At 42.4% G+C, this 19,785-nt stretch overlaps 1 protein-coding gene across 3 annotated transcripts in view; it reads left to right on the top strand.

The window, feature by feature from the left end:
- The window catches only part of DSCAM (DS cell adhesion molecule), a 425,426-nt gene that overhangs the window by 215,566 nt on the left and 190,075 nt on the right, over window positions 1-19,785 (top strand). For all 3 annotated transcript variants that reach the window (XM_075854624.1, XM_075854623.1, XM_075854625.1), the window contains exons 7-10: window positions 2,967-3,263; window positions 4,571-4,846; window positions 10,667-10,945; window positions 18,482-18,601. In XM_075854624.1, coding sequence (XP_075710739.1) covers window positions 2,967-3,263; window positions 4,571-4,846; window positions 10,667-10,945; window positions 18,482-18,601 — 972 coding nt within the window. The remainder of the gene's footprint in view (window positions 1-2,966; window positions 3,264-4,570; window positions 4,847-10,666; window positions 10,946-18,481; window positions 18,602-19,785) is intronic.

Below are 19,785 nucleotides of genomic sequence, written 5' to 3'. Positions count from 1 at the left end.
AACCATTGGGCCCCCTGAACCTGATTAAAGAGATCAGGAATCAAAGGAAGGGGATACTGGTTCCTTACCGTGACCTTATTCAGGCTACGGTAGTCAATGCATGGCCTAAGACCACCATCCTTCTTCCCCACGAAGAAGAAGCCAGCACCTACCGGAGAAGAAGAGGGACGAATGTAACCCTTGGCCAGGGATTCCTGGATATACACTCTCATAGCTTCACGTTCGGGACAAGAAAGATTAAATATCCTACCCTTAGGGAGCTTAGCTCCTGGTACCAATTCGATAGCGCAATCGTATTCTCTATGAGGAGGTAACACTTCGGAGGCCTCCCTAGAGAAAACATCAGCGAAGTCCTGAACAAACTCTGGTAGCGTATTCGCCTCCTTAGGGGGAGAAATAGAATTAACAGAAAAACATGACGTACAACATTCATTACCCCATTTGGTTAGCTCCCCAGTATTCCAGTCAAACGTAGGATTATGCAACTGCAACCAGGGAAGACCTAGAACCAAATCGTACGATAATCCCTGCATCAACGGTACAGAGCATTGCTCCAAATGCATGGAGCCAACAAGGAGTTCAAACACAGGGGTATGCTGTGTAAAATAACCATTAGCAAGAGGAGTGGAGTCGATACCCACTACCGGGACAGGTTTAGGCAAATCAATCAGAGGCATAGCAAGGGACATAGCAAATTCCACAGACATGATATTAGTAGAGGACCCTGAATCCACGAAGGCACTGCCGGTAGCAGACCTACCACCAAAAGAGACCTGAAAGGGAAGCAAGATCTTAGTACGTTTCATATTTACGGGAAATACCTGTGCGCCCAAGTGACCTCCCCGATGATCACTTAGACGCGGAAGTTCTCTGGCTGCAATCTTACGCTTAGGACAGTTGTTCACTTGATGCTTGTCGTCCCCACAGTAGAAGCAGAGACCATTCTTCCTGCGGAATTCTCTACGTTGTTGGGGGGACACGGAGGCCCCGAGTTGCATAGGTATCTCTGAATCTTTCGGGGAGGAACGAAGCAACGGAGCTTCGGGAGGCATCATGGGGGAGTCGGAGGAGAAAACACATAAACGTTTACGTTGTCGTTCCCTGAGACGTCGGTCAAGTCGTATCGCTAAAGCCATAACCTGGTCTAGGGAGTCAGAAGAGGGATAGCTAACTAGCAGGTCTTTCAGGGCATTCGACAGACCCAACCTAAACTGGCACCTTAAGGCAGGGTCATTCCACCGAGAAGCTACGCACCACTTCCGAAAGTCAGAGCAATACTCCTCAACAGGTCTCTTACCCTGACTTAAGGTCACCAGCTGACTCTCGGCAAAGGCAGTCCTGTCAGTCTCGTCATAAATAAGTCCGAGAGCAGAAAAGAAACAATCAACGGAGGAAAGTTCAGGGGCGTCAGGAGCCAAGGAGAAGGCCCACTCTTGGGGCCCTTCCTGGAGCCGGGACATAATTATACCCACCCGCTGGCTCTCAGAACCTGAGGAATGAGGCTTTAAACGAAAGTAAAGCCTACAACTCTCCCGAAAGGAGAGAAAAGCCCTCCGGTCCCCTGAGAACCGGTCGGGCAACTTGAGGTGGGGTTCAAGAGGTGCGGTGAGGGGAACTACCAGGGTAGCATCAGGCTCGTTGACCCTCTGAGCCAGGGCCTGGACCTGTAGGGAGAGACCCTGCATTTGCTGAGCCAGGGTCTCACGGGGATCCATAGTGGTGTCAGGGACCAGGGGTAGACTAGGTATGGGCTTGTTATTATGTAATGGCAGGGGGTAGGGAGACGGACAAGTGAGCCCTAATCTACCCGCCACTCTGACCCTGCCTACTTGCAACGACCCGCCCTAGGCGACGGGGTACAACTGGGCGGTGGTCCCTGCGCTCAGTAAGTGCACGACAAACACGACAAACATACAAAGGAACACAAGCAAGGAAAAGGGGCCGTTGCCCAGGGCAACACCGTGAGCAACCAGAGTGGTGAACGAGCCGAGTCAAGCCAGGAGTGTGCGAGGTACAAAACGAAAAGCAGAAGAGTAGTCGGTAAGCCAGGGTCTGTATGGAGCAGGATCAAAAATAGCAGGAGCTGTAGCTGGGCCAGGAAACCACAAGGAAGGAAACACAAGCAATAACAAGCACCGAGGGACAGGAAGTGCAGGCTTAAATAGACCGAGGGCGGGAGCTAGCTGAGTCTGGCCAGGTTACGATAGGCTCTCCCACTCCTAAGCCTGCCAGCCTGAATGGTGGAAGCAGGAGTCAGTCTCAGGGATGTATTCTCAGGTGCTGACTGATTAGTTCTGGGAGTTAACCCCGAAGCTGTGCCTGGCAGATCCTTTACACTATCTATCATCTATCTATCTATCTATCTATCTATCTATCTATCTATCTATCTATCTATCTATCTATCTATCTATCTATCTATCTATCTATCTATCTATCTATCTATCTATCTGTCTATCTGTCTGTCTGTCTGTCTGTCTCTGTCTGTCTATCTATCAGACTATCTATCTATCTATCTATCTATCTATCTATCTATCTATCTATCTATCTATCTATCTATCTATCTATCTATCTATCTATCTATCCTTCCTTTTCTGCCGGTTATATATAGCGGATGAGTGTACATGAGAGAAGGTCGTTATCGGGTCTTGTTCTAAAAAACATGTATTTCTCCACACGCAGGAATTACATCATGTGACATACAGATATAGCTGAGCTGAGTCTGTCAGATGTAGCGGAGCAGAGATTGCCATTTGGCTCTACTAATGGGGAAATCACAGTTGTGGTTTTATCTACGACTGCAGCCAAGTACTGTCATGATAATGCAAATATTCAACCCCAAAGACTTAAATAAAAAAAAGTCAGCTCTGCTACATCTGGATATATTTACCACATCATATTGTTGTTTTTTTGTTTTGTTTTACTGAATTTAAAGAATGTATTTCTTTACTGTTTTGTTTTTTTAATAGATGGAACTCCAAAAATCAATTCTGCTTTCAGTGACAAAGTGGTGAGTCCCGGAGAACCCGTGTCCCTGATGTGTAGTGTAAAAGGCACCCCTTTACCAACAATCACCTGGACGCTGGATGACGAGCCCATTGTCAAGAACGGCAACCATCGAATCATCCAGATGATCACTTCCGACGGCAATGTCGTCAGCTATCTAAATATCACCAACACACTGGTGCGGGACGGGGGAGTCTACCGCTGCACTGCCAATAATTCTGCGGGAGTCGTCCTGTACCAGGCTCGAATAAACGTAAGAGGTGCTTGTCAAATCAGCTCCTCAAAAAAAAAAAAAAATTAATAATAAATAATGAATGAAATCAATATGCAATATGTTTTTGCAATACTCACACCTGTATTCAAAATTCTGTCGGTTGCCCTTGGAAACAGTCAGCAGTTTAGCTCCACCCTGCTGTCAGACATGTAATCAAACAGCTGAGCTCCCACAATGCACTGTTCTCTGGTAGCAGGAAACCAGACAAATTCTGAAATTAGCTTTAGATATGAATGGAGAAGAAAAATAATGTAAAATGAAAAGTCAATATTTGTCTGTTTTAGTGTAGAAACTAGTTAAATAGTAACTACACTTTCATGAAACTTTTGATATGTCATAGAGACATAGCAAAAGTTTGGAGCGGTGGGGGTCCGGGTGCTGAGACCCCCACCCTTACTGAACCGAATTGCACCTTCAGCTGTGATCAGCGCTCATCGTCAGGCTGAAGGTACAGGGCACTCAGGTGAAGGCTACTGTACCTTGGTTTCAGCAACGGTGGGGGTCTCAGCACCCGGACCCCATTGATCCAAACTTTTGATATGTCTCTACAACATATCAAAAGTTTGATGACGTGTAGTTACTCTTTAAGTCTATATCTAGAAGCTGAATGATCAGGTGTGATTTGATTCAGGTATATCAAATCCCAGGACATGGCAAATCTTTTTCCACTGACTTTTTGGGTAGCCGGATGTAGCAGTGTGGGACATGCGTGAGGCTGGGACTGCATGACAGCTTTTTGTTGGTATGTAGTGTTGGCACATATAGTGAATATAAATAAAGCTAAAGCAACTTTGAAAATAGTCTTGATTACAAAGCTCATACTGGTTTTTGATTACAGCTCCTATACAGATCTATGTGTCTCCATGGTTACAGACTACAACCTAGCCTTTGTAGTCTGATCCTGCAGTCACACTCCGTTTCATCTGTCCCTTCTTACTAACATACGTTCGGTAGGGTAGTCAGAAATTAGGGTAAGATGGAAGGGAGTATGACTGCAGGATCTGAATACACAGGGTTTGTTTGTAGTCTGTTACCATGGAGACACATAGGACTGCAAAGGAGCTGTATATATATATATATATATATATATATATATATATAAAACGGTAGGAAAATATTATTTAAGACTATTTGCAAAGTTTCTGAGTTGTTGTTTTTTTTTTTACACGTTGGAGCAATAATAAAATTGGTTGCAAAGTCATAACATGAATCTCAGTTACAAAAGACCTCAACATTAAGTTTGTGCTTCTGTATTCTAGAATTATATAGTGCTTCCCTGTGGTTTTTTTGTAGGGCCGGCAAGCATTCGACCATTGAAAAACATCACAGCAATAGCCGGGAGAGACACGTACATTCACTGCCGCGTGATTGGGTACCCCTACTACTCCATAAAGTGGTACAAGAACTCCAACCTCCTCCCATTTAACCATCGTCAGGTCGCTTTTGAAACCAACGGGACGTTAAAGCTTTCAGACGTGCAGAAGGACGTGGATGAAGGGGAATACACGTGTAACGTTCTCGTCCAGCCGCAGCTCTCCACAAGTCAGAGCGTCCATGTCACTGTGAAAGGTAATGTCATGTTGGTAATATATCTTCATTTCATAGTATTGTTTAGTCCGTTTCTACACTTCACAACTGTACAGCAAAAAAAAATGCTCTGATTGCGTCCTGTTAGCGAACTGTTGTTGACGGATCTTATAACCGTTTTGTTTTCCAAGCCTGTTATGGCTTGTATACATAACCAAGATGACCCGACTCATAAGAACATACTTGATGTTTAAGAAGATCCATATAGTCTGATTAACATATGTTTAAACCAATTTTCATACACCCTATTAGGGAATCCTGAGTTAATAGAGGGGGGTCCTCTGATGAGGATTCTCATCTCTTGGACACAGTGGAGAAAGGTTACATAGAGCATCTCTCTCGCTCTGGAGGACCTGACCTGTCCTGTATTACACAGACAACACATTGATATGAATAGAATCTGTGCAATGCTACATTTCTCCTGTGGTGGCGCTGCAGGGAAATTGAACACTTGCTGACCGTTTTCCCCACAGATTACAGCTGATAGCTGGGTAGTCGCTTCTGATCAGCTTATTGTCAAGGGACTCCTCTAAGTAGGGAATGTCCAAAGTCGAGAACCCCCTTAATGAGACATCTGGAGGGGGTAATAAGTGTAGTAAGCATTGAAGACAAGTTTTGAATTTTTTGATTGGGGATCTACTAGATGTCTTAAAGGGGATTTCCACATTCTGACAACTGATGACCTATCCACCGGATAGGTCATCAGTATATGATTGCTGTGGTTCCGACACCCGGACCCCGCACCGATCAACTGCTGCGGCTGCCTCTGGGCATCGGACGATATTGCCGGAAGCCAATGGCTCTGGTCAAAGAATAGCGGCCGAGTGAATAGCGGTCAAGTGAATAAGAGCAGAGCTGCAGTTCTGCCGAATGACCACTATGCAGTGGTTGGAAGCCATCTGCTTCCGGCCTCAACTGCTGCATACTGTGCCCAGTGGCAGCCGGATCAGCTGATCGATACGGAGTCCGGGTGTCAGACCTGCACCGATCATTTACTGATGACCTAACCGGGGGATGAGTACATTCCTCTTGGCTTATTGTTCAAGAGGAATTATGTGGTCAGCTCCATGACTCCTTGCTTGAAAATGTTTCTTGGAGATGGGCGTGATATCTCCGTAGGCCGGGCGTACAACTCCACTGATTCAAATAGTTGTTTACGATCGTCTAAATGTGTAAATACTCATAGGCGACCACTTTTGATACAGTGAAACATGTAAAGGCACCATAAGGGTCAATGCACACGATGCGTATTACATGCGGTTTTGCCGCGCATGATTGCATGCTGCAAAACCTCAGCGTAATACAGTACCAGCATAGTCAATGAGATTCCAGTCAATCTCATGTCCACGCTGCAGTATTTTTCGGGACGTAAATTGACGCGGTTTTCGAAACCGCAGCATGTCTGTTTAGCTCACGATTCCGCTTGCGAATTCTATCCCTGTAGCTCTACAGAAATACGCACCAAAACCCGCAGCATGAAAACGCAGTGGTTTACGCAGCAAAACGGAAAAACGCATAAAAAACGCATCTTCAGGTGCGTTTTTTTCCTGCAAATTTCTTGCTGTTTCCTGCGTATCTTCCGCAGCAAAATAGGCAACGTGTGAATATAGCCTAAGGGCTGAGCTATACAAAAAAGGACATCATTATGTACCCTGACTACTAATAAGGGTATGTACACACGGCTTATTTTCAGACGTTTCTCGGGGGGCGTAAACGCCTGGAAAAACGGCTAAAAAAACTAAAGCTGAACGCCTCCAAACATCTGCCCATTGATTTCAATGGGAAAAGCGGCGTTTCGTTCCGACGGGGCGTTTTTTTATGCGGCCGTTTGAAAAAACTTTGCTTAAAAAAACGCCCCATAAAGAGACGTGCACGTCACTTCTTGAACCGTTTTTGGAGCCGTTTTTCATTGGGTCAATAGAAAAACAGCTCCGAAAACTGCCGCAAAAAACGCCTCAAAAAAACAGGTGAAAATCAGAGACTGTTTTCCCTTGAAATCAGCTCCGTATTTGACAGCCATTTTTCGTTTTGCGTGTGAACATACCCTTAGAGTAACTGATCCATTAGATTTTTGGGAAACAGCAATATTTTGGTGTTGTTGTTTTTTTTTTTTTAAACCCTTCCAGTTTGGATCCTACATAGTACAGTATACGGGTATTTACTAAATTTGCCTTGGTGCCTTGGACTATTTTTCATAGTCACTAATGAGATGTGATGCTATTGCTTTGGAACAATCACAATAGTCAGATGTCAGTAAGAAAAAAATGACTGTCAGCAAAAATTTCTTAGATCATTCATAATCTGCTAAAAAAAAAAAAAAGGACCGATGTCATAATACATTTATTCTAGCATCATGGGCGGGGCTGTGACAACCTCTCGTTCATTTTGTTTCAGAGAGTTGTCACCAAAGACCAGGAGAAAGACGCCAATAGCTTTTATACCAGTCATTTTATAGTAGCAGTCAGGGGCATAGCTAAGGGGAGTGCAGGGGCAGCGGTCACATTTAGACAGACCCTTGATGCCAAGGGCCCCCTCAGCCATATAACAAGACCAGTATTATTAATGACTCATGGTAGGAGGGGCCTCTGTTACAGATTTTGCATAGGGACCCAGGGGCTTCAAGTTCAATTAGGATATGGACATTGATGTTCATTGTGATCTTAATGCACACAGTGCCCCCTATCGTAAATCTGAGTACTGCTTCGGAATCGGTTTTCATCGGGGGCCATCATTTATCACCGACAACCTTCTAGGCATTATATCTTCTCTCTAGAACACGCCAATAGGATTTTTTTTATATGTCCTTGACACTAAAGTATGAGCCAGAATTGTTTTTTTCTTTTTGTGATAAAGAATACATTAATTTTAGGAGATTCAGACTGGAATTAAACACAATCAAAGCCGATGCTGATAGTCGGGGCTCAATTAAAAGATTTGTTCTGAAAGATGCAATTATAGACCGCGTTCTCAAGAGATCACCTCCTGCCGGAGTGTTGTCTGTAGTTACAGAGAAATTCCACCCATAGACAAAATGTACACAGCGCGATCAATTTCCAGCATGATGGGGTAACAGTGGCTAATTAGGGGCCGGGGGTAACAAGGGGCCGGGGGTAACAATGGGCGGGGGGTAACAAGGGGCCGGGGGTAACAAGGGGCGGGGGGTAACAAGGTGCGGGGGGTAACAAGGCCGGGGCTAACAGTGGGTAACAATGTGCCGGGGGTAACAAGGTGCGGGGGGTAACAAGAGGCCAGGGGAAACAGTGGGTATCAAGGTGCCGGGGGTAACAAGGGGTTGGGGGTAACAAGAGGACAGGGGTGACAGTGGGTAACAAGGCGCCGGGTGTAACTGTGGGTAGCAAGGGGCAGGGGGGTAACAAGGTGCCGGGGATAACAAGGGGCCGGGGGTAACAAGGCCGGGGCTAACAGTGGGTAACAAGGTGCGGGGGGTAACAAGGTCGGGGCTAACAGTGGGTAACAAGGTGCCGGGGGTAACAAGGTGCGGGGGGTAACAAGAGGCCAGGGGTAACAGTGGGTAACAAAGTGCAAGGGGTAACAAGGTGCCGGGGGTAAGAAGGGGTTGTGGGTAACAAGAGGCCAGGGGTGACTGTGGGTAACAAGGCGCCGGGTGTAACTGTGGGTAGCAAGGGGCAAGGGGTAACAAGGTGCCGGGGATAACAAGGGGCCGGGGGTAACAAGAGGCCAGGGGTGACAGTGGGTAACAAGGTGCCGGGTGTAACAGTGGGTCGCAAGGGGCTAGGATTACAGTGGGTAAAAAGGGGCAGTGGGTAACACATGGTAACAAGGTGCGGGGGGGTAACAAGAGGCCAGGGTTAACAGTGGGTAACAAGGGGCCGGGGGTAACAAGGGGCCGGGAGTAACAAGAGGCCAGGGGTGACAGTGGGTAACAAGGAGCCGGGTGTAACAGTGGGTAGCAAGGGGCAGGGGGATAACACGGTAACAAGGTACTGGGGGTAACAAGGGGCCAGAGGTTATAGTGGATTATAACAGGCTGTGGTGACAGTGGGTAACAAGGTGTAAAATTTACAAGATCTGTGGGTTCCATATTTTGGCATCCAGGGCGGGGGAATGAGGGGCAATAGGCCTCCTTAGCCAGGTCAGAAGACGTAGCCGAGCTTGGAGGTGCTTGAATGCTATGCCTAGTTGCGAAGCTTTAGGCCTCATGCACACAACCGTAGCCGTGTGCACAGCCTGTGATTGTGATTTGGGGAATCTTTTGTGCTCAGCACATTTATCTGTTGTCCCAGCCTGTGATTGTGGCACGGACGGCCGCAGAGTATCATCCGCAGGCCGTCCGCAAGTCACGGACCATGCACACATTCATTTTAATGAGCCCGGACCGCAAATGCGGCCCGTAATATGACATGTCCTATCTTTTTGCGATCCGGGCTCCCGGCCAATGCACAGACCGTGGAAATCACGGTCGTGTGCGTGGGCCCATAGCAATGAATGGGTCCGCAATACACCCGCAAATTTTCGTGTGAATTGCGGACACAAAAAAACGCGTTTGTGTGCATGAGGCCTTAGTTTAGAAAAGTGATAAGAAAAACTAAAAATTCTAATTGCTAAATTTAAAAATGTAAGATCTTTTTTATAAAGAGCAAATCCCTGATCAACCGCAGTGTTCGTTCATAAAAGCAATTAGCATTATTATCATATTTATGATTATTATTTTCTAATTGCACCATCCACCATTGGATATGATATGGGTGGGATCATTCTTTAAAGAGGAAACTACAGATTTAAAAATTTCGTAAAAAAAAAAAGGGAAATTGTGTTGTTTGCTTATCACATTATTCTTTTCTTTTTGAAAAACATATCCAAAACTAATACTTTAAAATCAACGTTCCAGTTGAAAATGAAGTACTGATTTAATGTCTAATGTATTTTTTGGGGAAAAAAAATCAAAATCAAAAATACAAAAAGTTTGTTGGTTTTGGTATAAAGCCCAAGTGGTATTTGCCCATGGTTCATCATCTGTACGATATGGAGAGAGTCTTCAACTTGGTATTTTCTCTGATTAACCACAGCCATTGATGGCTGCCCCACAGCCCGGTCCATATTTACTGTATGTAGGCACTGGGACAACAGTGTCCAGGTGGGCATCCCGGTCTCTCTTACCCACTAAGACCCCCCCTAACGAGCCAACTATTCTGTTTATAGCCATACCCCTTACAATGCTGGCTGGCTGTGAATCTATTCCAGCTATAGATGGGCCAAGTACACTATTTTCTGCACGTTGGAATGCCCAGGCGGGCTGTTGGCCCCCTTTAAATACAGCGACATTGGCCCTGGCTGCTCCATGCGTTCCTATGGAATTCAGCCCTGTGCAATGCCAGGCCCCTTACTCTATTCTACCACCATTATTATCTTTTTGCTAAATCTTTTTGAATTCTTTCCACACTACATTTTATTGAGAATAATTGCCCTTTAAAGGGGAAGTCCACCCAAAAGTGATCATCTGAAAGGTTATAGAGATAAATAAAAAGACCCCACATTTGGACTTCAACTGCATGGACAATAACTACAGAGCCCCAAACCCCTTTGGGACCACTCAGAGATTTACCCAACCGGAGATCTCGAACAAAGTATTCTAGACAAAGGGCATTCTAGAATCTGGAGTCAATGCGCCGTGCCAAAGGGGTTTGGGTACGTTTTGGTGGAGGTTGCTGACTCCACCCGTGATCTCCTGACATGGATATATGTCATAATTTTTAGCTTTTTGTTAGGAATATTCTTGAGTCTGTAAAGCTGGAGTTGACTTAATCTCTTTTTCTCTTTCAGTGCCCCCTTTTATTCAGCCATTTGAGTCCCAAAGATTTTCCATCGGGCAAAGAGTATTCATCCCGTGTGTCGTGGTCTCGGGGGATCTGCCCATCACAATCACTTGGCAGAAGGACGGGCGGCCGATCCCAGCGAGTCTCGGTGTCACCATTGACAACATTGACTTTACAAGTTCTTTAAGGATTTCTAATCTATCCCTGATGCACAATGGGAATTATACCTGCGTCGCTCGTAATGATGCAGCCGCTGTAGAACACCAAAGCCAGTTAATTGTCAGAGGTGAGTGTCTGCCGAGTATTCATATCCATGTAATATAGAAGTGTTACCTGCAGCCACCAATAGGGGGAGTTCACTGCATACAGGTGAGTTCAATACTAGCTGTATAAATCCACATACACTTAGCTCCCTCTAGTGGTGGCTGCATGCAGACAAACTTACACCATTTAACTCTTTGTGATGGAAGGCGGAATTGGAGATCTATGTGCGAAAAACACAACTATCTGCCTTTCAGGAGCCATAATAAAAGCGGGCTGTGGTTCAAGAGCCTCAGTCGTGGAAGCATCGGTCGCTGGAAATTTTCCAGATGTAGCTTCACAACTAATTATTTTGACCACACACCCGTGACCTCAAGACAGTCCTGGTGACCAGATCTAATGACACAAATAGCTCCAAATACTAGTGACTACAGCAGACTCTACCCACACTAGTGCCACGGCGTACAGTACCTACACCATGGTGCCCTCCGCTGTACCCCACTGTCATGCCTGAAGCTTAAATAACAGCGCCAGCGCGGTAATGATATTAATGTAAAATTTCCCATAGTACACATGGCGTCAAGAAAATAGTTCAAATCCCTTTAAACCTTTAGTCACCAGCCTATTTTGGGTCTTAAAGGGAACCTGTCACCAGCATTTCACCTATTGAACGTTACGTATCCCTCGCTGGCCGCTGCTATAAAAAGTTCATTGCCGTTATCCCCGCTCCTAAACTCCGACTGTAAATAACGGTCTGCAAACATTTAGCTCCTTTTATCGTAATAATCCGTAATAATTATAGGTTATATAGAAATGATTTTTCACCCTCTACCACCAGGTATTGCTGGTTTCATAGGTGAAATGCTGGTGACAGGTTCCCTTTAATGACAGAATGATTTTTGTAGTTTTTTAATTATCGAATTTCAAAATTCATAATTTTTCCATAGACAGAGCCATGTGAGGGCTTGTTTTTTGTGGAACAAGTTGTATTTTTTTAATGGCACCATTTTGGGGTAGATATAACTTATTGATCAACTTTTATTAACTTTTTTTGGGTGGTAATGGAAAAAAAAACGGAAATGTTGCCATTTTCTATTGCATCTACATGTACGCCGTTTACCATGTGGTATAAATCAAATTTTTAATAAATTGGGTTGTTACGATTACGGCAATACCAAATGTTTTATTTTTTTTACTACTTTTGCCACAATAAAAACACTTTTTTATTTGTTTTTGTGTCGCTAACATTTTTTTATTTTTCCGCCGACGGAGCTGTATGTGGGCATATTTTTTGCAGGACGACTTGTAGCTCTTAGGCTGGGTTCACACGAGCACGTTACGTCCGTAAAGGACGGAACGTATTTCGGCCGCAAGTCCCGGACCGAACACAGTGCAGGGAGCCGGGCTCCTAGCATCATAGTTATGTACGACGCTAGGAGTCCCTGCCTCGCTGCGGGACAACTGTCCCATACTGTAATCATGTTTTCAGTACGGGACAGTAGTTCCACGGAGAGGCAGGGACTCCTAGCGTCGTACATGACTATGATGCTCGGAGCCCAGCTCCCTGCACTGTGTTCGGTCCGGGACTTGCGGCCGAAATACGTTCCGTCCTTTACGGACATAATATGCTTGTGTGAACCCAGCCTTATTGGTATCAGCTTTTTTTTTTTCATAATTAAGCAGAGGAAACCACTTAGACACCGCGGTCGCTATTGACCGCGGCATCTAAGGGGTTAAACGCGTGGGATCAAAGGTAACTTTGATTCCGTCCGTTAGAGCAGGTGCCTAGCTGTCTTTAGACAACCCGACACCCTCTTTACCCACACTTTGCTGGACTTATTTCACATCTCCGCCTTTTCATGCCGCTGTGGCATAAGTGCCCTTAATGTCCGACATAAAAATGTGTACGGGCTCTCATTATGTGGTTAATATGAAAGAGCAATAAACGGTGGATTTTGCCGGGGTAAGATGCAATCAGCTGCTCTTTTGTCCTGCAGCGGCCACTAGAGGGGAAATTAAGTATTACATGCAGCCATCCAAATGAATGGCTAACCATGTAACACATGGACGAGAGCTGCTCCTTCTTAGCGGATCTCCGCTGTGTCTTATAGGGGGATGAAGATTAAAAAATGTTAAGGGGGGATATGATTGGTTAGGGGGAAACTCCACGTTTACTGTATATAGGAAGACATAGTGATCTCTGCAGGGCAGGTGACCGGTGATACTTCATAGTTGATACAAGAATTATAGGAGTTGTGATATTTCAAATCTTTTTATATTTGGATATTTTTGCAGCCGATCTAATACCTTTACGTTCAGTCGTATCTGTTGGCTGCGTTTTCTTTCGGAGGGTAGGCAGAGGTCATTGCTAAGCCCAGAGGGACGGGAAGCCATCATGAAAATGAGAACAGTTGCTAAGGAACGGCCAACCTTAGCTGCCGGCTTCTCCTGCTGCAGCCTCACCCTGCCTGAGATGGCTGGAGATGCCGCATTCACCTCACGTCTACATGACTTTTCATTGTAGGAACTGCGTGCTATCCACAGCTGAAAAATGGCCGACCCAGACCTTATAGGGGATTCTGCGGAGAGGGAGACGGGTACATTTTCAGCACAGACTTGAAATTTTGTGCCAAACCCATAAAATAATGAGGGTTATTTAGGGTCACTGCATTGTTGTAAAACCAGAGGACCCCCCCCCCCCTTGCCCCCCTGCTTCTTGGTGGCTTCTAAATCCTAAAAAAAAAATGCATTTGGTCTGGAGATTTTTTTTACCATTAAATACCACTCAATATCCCTGCAGTCTTTCTCCTGGGGTAGTTATCATTTAAAGGGCAATTCCAGTCTCAATTGATATTTAAATCAGCAGTGCAGTAAATTTTATATTTCTTTTGCTTAGTAAAAACCTAAAAAAAAAATGTGTCTTACTAAATATAATTTATTGGACATATCACTCCCATCGTGTCTCAGGAAAAAGCACAAATTTCGTGTTGTGTTTATCTTTACCAGATCTGTGCTCATCATCGCCCCCTGCTGAGTAATACAATGTGCATGAACTGCCAAGTAGTGTGTGGGATGGGAAGGGACAACTGCTCTGAGTACATTTCTGGTTTTCAAAGTGGTTGTTACTGATCAAGTGTCTAGTTACACAGCACCCAATTCTATACCACTGCCCCCTATGGGAAGAATATAACTACTATAATACTGCCCCTATATACAAGAATATAACTACTATAATACTGCCCCCTATATACAAGAATAGAAGTACTATAATACTGCCCCCTATATACAAGAATATAACTACTATAATACTGCCCCCTATATACAAGAATATAACTACTATAATACTGCTCTTATATACAAGAATATAACTACTATAATACTGCCCCCTATATACAAGAATATAACTACTATAATACTGTCCCTATGTACAAGAATATAACTACTATATTACTGCCCATATATACAAGAATATAACTACTATAATACTGCTCCTATATACAAGAATATAACTATTATAATACTGCCCCTATATACAAGAATATAACTACTATAATACTGCCCCCTATATACAAGAATATAACTACTATAATACTGCCCCCTATATACAAGAATATAACTACTATAATACTGCCCAATATATACAAGAATATAACTACTATAATAATGCTCCCTATATACAAGAATATAACTACTATAATACTGCTCCCAATATACAAGAATATAACTATTATAATACTGCCCCTATATACAAGAATATAACTACTATAATACTGCCCCCTATATACAAGAATATAACTACTATAATACTGCCCCCTATATACAAGAATATAACTACTATAATACTGCCCAATATATACAAGAATATAACTACTATAATACTGCCTCCTATGTACAAGAATATAACTACTATAATACTGCCCCTATATACACACACGAATATAACTACTATAATACTGCCTCCTATATACAAGAATATAACTACTATAATACTGCTCCCTATATACAAGAATAGAACTACTATAATACTGCCCCCTATATACAAGAATATAACTACTATAAGACTGCCCCTATATACAAGAATATAACTACTATAATACTACCCCCTATATACAAGAATATAACTACTATAATACTGATCCTATATACAAGAATATAACTACTATAATACTTCCCCTATATACAAGAATATAACTACTATAATACTGCCCCTATATACAAGAATATAACTACTATAATACTGCTCCTATATACAAGAATATAACTACTATAATACTGCCTCCTATATACAAGAATATAACTACTATAATACTGCCCCTATATACAAGAATATAACTACTATAAGATTGCCCCCTATATACAAGAATATAACTACTATAATACTGCCCCCTATATACAAGAATATAACTACTATAATACTGATCCTATATACAAGAATATAACTACTATAATACTGCCCCTATATACAAGAATATAACTTCTATAATACTCCCTCTATATACAACAATATAACTACTATAATACTGCCCCTATATACAAGAATATAACTACTATAATACTGCCCCTATATACAAGAATATAACTACTATAATACTGCCCCTGTATACAAGAATATAACTACTATAATACTCCCTCTATATACAACAATATAACTACTATAATACTGCCCCTATATACAAGAATATAACTACTATAATACTGCCCCTATATACAAGAATATAACTACTATAATACTGCCCCTGTATACAAGAATATAAATACTATAATACTGCTCCTATATACAAGAATATAACTACTATAATACTGCCCCCTATATACAAGAATATAACAACTATAATACTGCTCCCTGTATACAAACATATAACTACTATTATACTGCTCCTATGTACATGAATATAACTACTATAATACTGCCCCCTATATACAAGAATATAACTACTATAATACTGCCCCCTATATACAAGAATATAACCACTATAAGGGCATGGCCCCACGTGGCGTATTTCTTCCGCAGCTGTCCGCATCAATGCCGCACAGAATCTGCGTTGCAGATTCTGCGGCGGATCTGCCCAAAATGTGCAGTAAATTGATGCGGACTAGCTGCTGCGGACTGCGGTAAAAGTGCTTCCCTTCTCTCTATCAGTGCAGGATAGAGAGAAGTGACAGCACTTTCCCTAGTGAAAGTAAAAGAATTTCATACTTACCGGCCGTTGTCTTGGTGACGCATCCCTCTTTCGACATCCAGCCTGACCTCCCTGGATGACGCGGCAGTCCATGTGACCGCTGCAGCCTGTGATTGGCTGCAGCCGTCACTTAGAGTGAAACGTCATCCTGGGAGGCCGGACTGGAGACAGAAGCAGGGAGTTCTCGGTAAGTAGGAACTTCTATTTTTTTTACAGGTTGCTGTATATTGTGATCGGTAGTCACTGTCCAGGGTGCAGAAACAGTTACTGCCGATCGCTTAACTCTTTCAGCACCCTGGACAGTGACTATTTACTGACGTCTCCTAGCAACGCTCCCGTAATTCCGGGAGCCCCATTGACTTCCTCAGTCTGGCTGTAGACCTAGAAATACATAGGTCCAGCCAGAATGAAGAAATGTCATGTCAAAAAAGCAAGACGCATCCGCAGCACACATAACATGTGCATGACAGCTGCGGACTTCATTGCGGAATTTAGAATCTCCATTGAAGTCAATAGAGAACTTCCGCAATGAGTCCGCAACCAGTCCGCCACTGGTCCGCAACATCCATTGTATGCTGCGGACACCAAATTCCGCACCGCAGCCTATGCTCCGCAGCGGAATTTTCAGCCACGTCTAAACGAAGCCTACTACTGCCCCTATATACAAGAATATAACTACTATAATACTGCCCCCTATATACAAGAATATAACTACTATAATACTGCCCCCCTATATACAAGAATATAACTACTATAATACTGCCCCCTATATACAAGAATATAACTACTATAATACTGCTCCTATATACAAGAATATAACTACTATAATATTGCTCCCTATATACAAGAATATAACTACTATAATACTGCTCCCTATATACAAGAATATAACTACTATAATACTGCACCCTATATACAAGAATATAACTACTATAATACTGCTCCTATGTACAAGAATATAACTACTATAATACTGCCCCTATGTACAAGAATATAACTACTATAATACTGCACCTATATACAAAAATATAACTACTATAAGACTGCCTCTATATACAAGAATATAACTACTATAATACTGCCTCTATATACAAGAATATAACTACTATAATACTGCTCTAATATACAAGAATATAACTACTATAATACTGCTCCTATATACAAGAATATAACTACTATAATACTGCCCCCTATATATAAGAATATAACTACTATAATACTGCCCCCTATATACAAGAACATAACTACTATAATACTGCCCCTATGTACAAGAATATAACTACTATAATACTGCCCCTATATGCAAGAATATAACTACTATAATACTGCCCCTATATACAAGAATATAACTACTATAATACTGCTCCTATATATAAGAATATAACTACTATAATACTGCCTCCTATATATAAGAATATAACTACTATAATACTGCTTCCTATATACAAGAATATAACTACTATAATACTACTCCTATATACAAGAATATAACTACTATAATACTGCCCCTATATACAAGAATATAACTACTATAATACTGCCCCCTATATACAAGAATATAACTACTATAAGACTGCCACTATATACAAGAATATAACTACTATAATACTGCCACTATATACAAGAATATAACTATTATAATACTGCCCCCTATATACAAGAATATAACTACTATAAGACTGCCCCTATATACAAGAATATAACTACTATAATACTGCTCCCTATATACAAGAATATAGCTACTATAATACTGCTCCTATATACAAGAATATAACTACTATAATACTGCTCCTATATACAAGAATATAACTACTATAATACTGCCTCCTATATACAAGAATATAACTACTATAAGACTGCCCCTATATACAAGAATACAGGTGTTAGTGGGTGGTCGATTTTTTTTAGATGTGACTGGAACAGGACTATATACAGTGTGTTGCTATATACAGCCTAATGGCTGTATATACGAGTTGCAGAGAACACATATAGCGGATAATATGCATGTCTAATAATTGGATAAATTTCCTACATCAAAAGTAAGGATGGTGTCTATAGTTCAGGGCTCTGAGTGCAGGAAGATGTGTCTGACTGATGATGTCAGCGAGTCTTCTCCCTGTATATGGGGTGATATATGGGTAGCTGTCATGATGGCGGTTCCATTCATCTCATTTATTTACTGTGCTTCCTGGTAATTTGTTGATGGTGGTTCCTTAAACATTGTAAGTAACCAATTACTTTAACACCAAACCTCAGCCATTGCCGTATTCTTCAATCTTCCGCTCCTATACTTTGATATTGATCACCCCCTACTGGACAGTTTGGATTATTACAAGGTTAATGAAAGAAACACGTTTACTAATATTTACAAAAATGTAAAGTTCCTCCTAGATTTGTGGTCCAACCCACTGACCAAGATGGGATTTTCAGAAAGGCCGTAATACTGAACTGCTCCGCAGAGGGTTACCCTGTGCCTACGATTGTGTGGAAGTACTCGAAAGGTAACGTCCATGTTTTATGGCGGCTATATTTGCCACGCCCATTGTCTTTGATCTCTTATTCACATTTGATGTATTCTTTATATGTGGTCCAAAATAAATCTGGATAACTGTAACTTTGTAATATATTCTGTTTATATAAGACCTGGTCTGAACAGCAATTCAGAAGGGCAGAACCTTTGTTGAGGGTATATAGATGATTTTTGGCCCACATTAAGGCCTCATGCACACGACCGTGTTTTTGCGGCCGCAATTCCCCCGAAAATCCACGGGAGAATTGCGGCCCCATTCTTTTCTATGGGGCCGTGCACACGACCGTAGTTTTTGCGGTCCGTGCGCGGCCCGGGAGCCCGGACCGCAGAAAGAACGGGCATGTCTTATTACGGCCCGGTTCTGCGGTCCGGGCTCATTGAAAACAATGGCCGCGGCCATGTGCATGTCCCACGATTTGCGGGCGGCCTGCGGCTGACAGTCCGCTGACAGTCCGCAACCGGCCGACCCGAAAATCACGGCCGTGCACACGGCTACGGTCGTGTGCATGAGGCCTAAGGTCTGTGGAGTCCTCTGGGAAAAACTTTCTATGCAGTTTTCAAATATTATCACCATATAATGCACAAATGGTACCACAATACACAACAAGTAGAGCTATATAATGCCTAAATAATAATGGCATACAGTGCCATAATAATACTGACATACATTGCCATACAGTGCCATAATAATACTGACATACATAGCCATACAGTGCCATAATAATACTGACATACATAGCCATACAGTGCCATAATAATAATAATAATAAAAATGTCATACAGTGCCATAATAATAATAATAATAATAATAACAACGTCATACAGTGCCATAATAATACCATACAGTGCCATACAGTGCCATAATAATAATACCATACAGTGCCATACAGTGCCATAATAATAATAATACCATACAGTGCCATAATAATAATAATAATAACGTCATACAGTGCCATAATAATAATAATAACGTCATACAGTGCCATAATAATACCATACAGTGCCATACAGTGCCATAATAATAATACCATACAGTGCCATAATAATAATAATACCATACAGTGCCATAATAATAATGTCATACAGAGCCATAATAATACCATACAGTGCCATAATAATAACGTCATACAGAGCCATAATAATAGTGTCATAGAG

This window comes from Rhinoderma darwinii, chromosome 2, assembly GCF_050947455.1.
Source record: "Rhinoderma darwinii isolate aRhiDar2 chromosome 2, aRhiDar2.hap1, whole genome shotgun sequence".
Taxonomy (NCBI): domain Eukaryota; kingdom Metazoa; phylum Chordata; class Amphibia; order Anura; family Rhinodermatidae; genus Rhinoderma; species Rhinoderma darwinii.
The sequence above is the reverse complement of the archived record's forward strand: the minus strand, read 5'-3'. Positions and strand labels throughout refer to the sequence as shown.